Source organism: Otolemur garnettii, unplaced genomic scaffold, assembly GCF_000181295.1.
Source record: "Otolemur garnettii isolate 467f Iridium unplaced genomic scaffold, OtoGar3 scaffold00100, whole genome shotgun sequence".
Lineage (NCBI taxonomy): Eukaryota > Metazoa > Chordata > Mammalia > Primates > Galagidae > Otolemur > Otolemur garnettii.
The window spans coordinates 6,450,196-6,456,661 of record NW_003852495.1 but is presented as its reverse complement, the minus strand read 5'-3'; the positions used below and the strand labels follow the sequence as shown (position 1 = coordinate 6,456,661).

Here is a 6,466-nt window from a genome sequence, read left to right as displayed (position 1 = left end):
AGCAACTTCCAACTCCTGGGCTCAAGCGAGTCTCCTGCCTCCACCTCCCAAGTAGCTGGGACCACAGGCGCCCAGCACAATGCTGGGCTATTTTTTGGTTGCAGCCGTCATTGTTGTTTGGCGGGCCCAGGCTGGATTTGAACCCACCACCTTAGATGTATGCGGCTGGTGCCTTAGCCACTTAAGCCACAGGTGCCGAGCCAGGACCAGGATCCTTAAAGGGGACTGCATTAGCTAAAATGTCAGGATAAGGAATGCCCACATCTTTGCCTAAATGTCAGGAAGGCAAGAAAAAAGATCAGCTCACCTTGGCCATGGCTTTCAATGTTGCAGGAGATGATCAGTCTTCCTCAGGGTTGTTCTCCTGGAAAAGGATAGTGTTCTGAGAATACAGGACTGGGGAAGTAAGTAAAGAAATTTTCCAGGAATCACATGGACGTTACAGCTCTCAGAATGGCCAGATAAAATTACCTCCACCTTGGGCGGCGCCTGTAGCTCAAAGGAGTAGGGCGCTGGCCCAGATACTTGGGTAGTTCAAACCCAGCCCCAGCCAAAAACAAAAAAACAAAAAAACATTACCTCCACCTTCTCTGGTCTTACAATGGGTTTAGTTAATGGGAGTGTGGAACCAATCCTACTCTTTTTTCAAACCCAGATACCCCAGGCTTTAATTGCATCAAGATGAATCCTGGGTAGCTAGATCCAAGGGAAGACAAAGGCCCAGAGTCACTCTCCCACACTCAAACAACCTAGAGTCCGGCCTCCATGGAGGAATTTGGGTCAGAGCTTGCCGCATCTTAGTGATGTTGCTCTAAAGTCAAGACGGAGCTACTGTGACATGCCCTAAGCAGATCCCTCCTTTGCTGCCCTCAGGTGCCCACACCAGACTAATCCAAACGGTGCCCTTTGGTCAAGAATAAAGACTTCCCTAATCAAGTCTTCTGGCTTTGCAACTTCAAGAAATTCAGTCAACTTCCACCACCACGTGAGCAAACATGCTTACGTACACCCACACAGATGCACTAGTTCTTAACTTCTAGCTCTGTTTTTTACTATGTGCATGTTTTGGGCACACAAAAGAGTCCAACAGGGCCAGGGGTGGTGGTTCACTGCTATAATCTCAGGACTTTGGGAGGCCACTGGGGGTGGACTGCTTGAGGCCAGGAGTTTGAGACCAGTCAGAGGAAGAGCAAGACCCTGTCTCTACAAAGAATAGAAAAATTAGCCAGACATGCTGGCAGGCACCTGGAGTAACAGCTACTTGGGAGGCTGAGGTGGGAGGATTGCTTGAGCCTACAAAGTTGAGGTTGCAATGAGCTATGTTAATGCCCCTGCACTCCAGCATAGGCAACAGAGCTAGACCCTGACTCAAAAACAAACAACATCAAACTGCTAGGTTTTCTTTTATAGGTTTTAGGTAAAAAAAACCTTTCTCACTCTGCCTATATTTGTTGTTGTCAGGTGTTGCGGGTATTCGGTGTCACAGTGTCAGGTCTGCTATTGGAATAGTATAGGACAAAGACAACTACCACCTTAAGATGGTGAGTAGCAAACTTCCATTCCTCCAGCTAGGGCAAAGGCCATAGTGGGAGTTCTACCTTAGACCCTCCTAGATTGTAGAAAAACATGACTTTTATTCCTGCTCACTCTCAGAGGCAAAAAGGCACAAGTATATAGGCTTTCTGCCTGTACATATTCATATAAATGTTCCCTTCTTCACAATTTGAATGCTTTCATTTGTTGTACTTAAGTCTTTTAATCAATTTTTTTTTTTTTGAGACAGAGTCTCAAGCTGTCCCCCTGGGTAGAGTGCCGTGGCATCACAGCTCATAGCAACCTCCAACTCCTGAGCTCAAGCGAATCTCCTCCCTCAGCCTCCCAAGTAGCTGGGACCAGAGGCACCCACCATGCCTGGCCATTTTTTGGTTGCAGCCATCGTTGTTTGGCGGGCCCAGGCTGGATTCGAACCCGCCACCTTAGGTGTATGTGGCTGGGGCCTTAGCCACTTGAGCCACAGGAGCCAAGCCCAATTATTATTTTAGTATAAAGTTATTTGGTAAAAAATATATGAGATTATAATTTCATTCTAGGGCTCGGCACCTATAGTTCAGTGGCTAGGGTGCCAGCCACATACACTGGAGCCGGTGGGTTCCAATCCAGCCTGGGCCTGCCAAACAACGACAACTACAACAAAAAAATAGCTGGGTGTTGTGGTGGGCACCTGTAGTGCCAGCGTCTTGGGAGGTTGAGGCAAGAGAATCGCTTGAGCCCAAGAGTTTGAGGTTGCTGTGAGCTGTGATGCAACAGCACTCTACCCAGAGTAGCAAAGTGAGACTGCCTCCGAAAAACAAAAAACAGGGCAGCGCCTGTGGCTCAGTGAGTAGGGTGCTGGCCCCATATACCAAGTGTGGTGGGTTCAAACTCAGCCTCATCCAAACTGCAACAAAAAAATAGCAGGGCATTGTAGTGGGCACCTGTAGTCCCAGCTATTCAGGAGGCTGAGGCAAGAGAATCGCCTAAGCCCAAGGAGCTGGAGATTGCTGTGAGCTGTGACTTCATGGCACTCTACTGAGAATTAATAAGTGAAACTCTATCTCAAAAACGAAAAACAAAAAAAAAATAATTTCCTTCTTGGATAATAATATATGAATAAGGAGTCCTACTTAAATTTTCCTCAGTGGAGGCCACATATGAATAATATAGCATTTTAATTATTTCATGGCACTTAAAATGGACCTTTTTCTTTATAAAGAGTCTCACTCAGTCACCCTGGGTAGAGTACCACAGTGTCATAGCTCATAGTGACCTCAAACTCTTGGGCTCAAGTGATCCTCTTGCCTCAGCCTCCGAGTAGCTGGGACTTCTATTTTTTTTTTTTTTTTTGGAGACAGTTTCATTCTGTCACCCTTGGTAGAGTGCTATGGTGTCACAGCTCACAGCAACCTCAAACTCTTGGGCTTAAGTGATTTTCTTGCCTCAGCCTCCCAAGTAGCTGGGACGACAGGTGCCCACCACAATGCCCGGCTATTTTTTGTTGCAGTTGTCTGGTTGTTTTAGCTGGCCAGGGCTGGGTTCCATCCCGCCAACCTCAGTGTATGTGGCTGGCACCATAACCACTGTGCTATAGTGCCAAGCCTATCTTCTATTTTCTTAATAGACAAAGTTCTATTGATTTCTAAATATTGACTTTGTACCTTCTTATTTCTACTAGTTTTCAGTCTGTAACAGGATATTAAAATATGCCTGTCATTCTCAGTTTAGAAGTCCCTAAGATGATAAGATAATAGGGGCTACAACAACACCCTGCATTTCACAGGGAATATATTGGCCCTTTTTTTTTTTTTTGAGACAGAGCCTCAAGCTATCCCCTGGGTAGAGAGCCGTGGCATCACAGCTCACAGCAACTTCCAACTCCTGGGCTCAACCAAGTCTCCTGCCTCAGCCTCCCAAGTAGCTGGGACCGCAGGTGCCTGCCACAATGACCAGCTATTTTTTGGTCGCAGCCGTCACTGTTGTTTGGCGGGCCTGGGCTGTATTCGAACCTGCCACCTTAGGTGTAGCCACTTGAGCTACAGGTGCCAAGCCTATATTGGCCATTTTATGCAGGACTACTAAGGGTGACATAATGAGATTCTGTCTCAAAATAAATTTTAAAAAATGTAAAACTTAGCTGGATTTGGTGGCACATGTCTATAGTCCCACCAGCTACTTGGGAGGCTTAGGTAGGACTGCTTGAGCCCAGGAATTGGATGCTGCAGTGAGTTGTAATAGTGCCATTGCACTACAGCTTGGGTGACATAGTAAAATCCTATCTCTAAGAAAAGGAAAGAGAAAAAAGAAAAAAAGAAAGCTTTCAACTCAGGACTACTACCTAAAGTAGCGCAAAAACAGCAGCACTGTTTCCCAACATAAACTCTCAAGTTGGTACAAGTCTCCCACTTTAGGTTTTTATGTTCAATTCCAAGAAGAAAAGAAGTAAAGACAGAAGAGAAAAGATAAAGAAAAGAGAGATCCTGGAAGACAGCCAACTCCATGTCTTAGGACAAAACTTTGGTTAGAAATGTAACCTCCTACTATTGCCAAAAGGTGAGGCAGTTTTAAAAAGTATCACATGCTATGCTGAAAGGACCCCTTTTAAGAGTCACCTAAAAGGGGATCCCATTAGCTAAGTAATGAAAGTTTATGCAACAATGTACTATGAATAGTTCTGCTGCTTCTCCTTGTGTTATAACAAAATCTATGACAATTATCGGTCAACTGAAATATAGTCTGTTAAATGGTGTTAGTCTATAATAAAATGTAAAAGAAAAGCTGGGTTTGGCAGCTCAGTGGTTAGGGCACTGGTCTTGTAAATCAGGAGTCATGAGTTTGAAACTTGCTGGGGCCTCCTGCTGATTTAAAAAAATGTAAAAGAAAAATTGTTTATAAAGTACACAAAAGAGGGGATGAATAAAATAGTTTTTTTGTTTTTGTTTTTTTTTTTTACTCCCAACAATTAGGGAGTAAGTACAGTACATATGTGTTATTTTACTCATTTTATTATTTATAGTTTTGGCATTAGCTGCTCATTTCCATGTGCATAAGATAGGAAGAATAAACTTAGAGAACTGTGAAAATGCCAGTTAGCCCCAGAAAAAGGAAAAACTGTACCAAAAGCATGAAGGATCCATCATACCTATGGCCTCACACAATAAAGACAGAAAGGGATGTCATTGCAATTAGTCAGCATCAGTGGACACACAAAAAAATCAAGAAGAAACAGAGTGTAATAAAATAAATTACCTGAATGTCTTAAACTAGAGCTTACTGCATATTCAATCCATTATTACCTATAATGTGAACATTCTGGCAATATTAAGCCCTTAATAGTTACATAGTGATATCAAAAAGGGAGATTTCAGTTTATAAATTAAGAACTGTTTTATCTTACTGGTGGATTGACCTTTATGTTACGGACTATTCCTCTCTATCTCTAGTAAAGCATCTTATCATAAAGCCTATTCTCTCTCTCTTTTTTTTTGAGACAGAGCCTCAAGCTGTCACCCTGGGTAGAGTGCTGTGGCATCACAGCTCATAGCAACCTCCAACTCCTGGGCTCAAGCGAGTCTCCTGCCTCCGCCTCCCAAGTAGCTGGGACCACAGGCGCCTGCCACAACGCCTGGCTATTTTTTTTTTTGGTTGCAGCTATCATTGTTGTTTGGCGGCCTGGGCTGGATTTGAACCCACCACCTTAGGTGTATGCAGCTGGCGCCTTAGCCACTTGAGCCATAGGCGCCGAGCCACCTATTCTCATAATATTGCAGTTTGGAACATAGACTGATACAACTATTTTGGAAAACTGTGAATAATCTATTATAGCTGAATATATACTCAACCTGAGATCCAGTAATTTCACTGCTTAAAATATACCCAAGAGAAATGCACTCATATGTGGACCAAAAGACACATACAAGAATGTTCATGGCACCATTGTTCATAATAACCGCAATCTAAAAACAATTTAAATGCCAATCAATAATGGAATGGATTAAAAGGTTGTTACAGTCACATAATGACAACTGCAACCAAAACCAAAAAAATAGCTGGGTGTTGTAGCAGGTGCCTACAGTCCCAGCTATTTGGGAGGTTGAGGCAAGAAAATCACTTAAGCCCAGGAGTTTAAGGTTGCTGTGACACCACGGCACTCTACCCAGGGTGACAGCTTGAAACTCTGTCTCCGCCCCCCCCAAAAAAATCATCAGGTCATATGCTTTGATTTCTAGTTTTCAGAATGTATGTTATGCCTTTAATAACATATGATATGCCATTATATAAGCTGATTTATCAAAGACCAAGTATTTTAATACAAAATGACTATGTTTATAAACTGCTAGTAGGAATATAGCTTGCAAAACCATATTATAAATCAGTTCAGCTTTATGTAGAAAATTTGAAGATACAGATACCCTATGGCTCAACAACTCTTTCATATACTGTAGGACAGCATGCGCATACGTATATAGCACCACACTTGAAAACATTTTTTTTTTTGAGACAGAGTCTCACTTTGTCACCCTCAGTAGAGTGTCCTGGCATCACAGCTAACAGCAACTTCCAGCTCTTGGGCTTAAGATGATTGCCTCAGCTTCCTGAGTAGCTGAGACTACAGGCCCCTGCCACAATGCACGGCTTGGCTGGGGGCCAGGTTTGAACCTGCCACCCTCAGTATATGAGGCTGGCACCCTACTTACTGAGCCACAGGTGCTGCCCCACTTGAAAACATTTTTGAAGCAGTTCTTTCACACTGGAAACAACCTGTGTCTTAGTTACCTATAACTAAAAGGTTGAGTCTAACAAATATAATATTGTATGATAAAAGCAAGACTTCAAACAACATTAGACAACACAAATTCATTAATATAAATTAAAGGTAAAACTAAACCGCATTGTTTAGGGATAAGTATGCGTAATAGAAAAAAATGTTAAA

The 6,466-nt window shown here is 43.1% G+C and overlaps 1 protein-coding gene across 4 annotated transcripts in view; it reads right to left on the bottom strand.

Annotated features, from left to right (window-relative positions):
* The window catches only part of LOC105887626 (zinc finger protein 383), a 22,608-nt gene that overhangs the window by 14,032 nt on the left and 2,110 nt on the right, over positions 1 to 6,466 (bottom strand). For all 4 annotated transcript variants that reach the window (XM_023516943.1, XM_023516942.1, XM_012809109.2 and 1 more), the window contains one exon: positions 308 to 364. In XM_023516943.1, coding sequence (XP_023372711.1) covers positions 308 to 316 — 9 coding nt within the window. In that variant the 5' untranslated portion in view covers positions 317 to 364. The remainder of the gene's footprint in view (positions 1 to 307; positions 365 to 6,466) is intronic.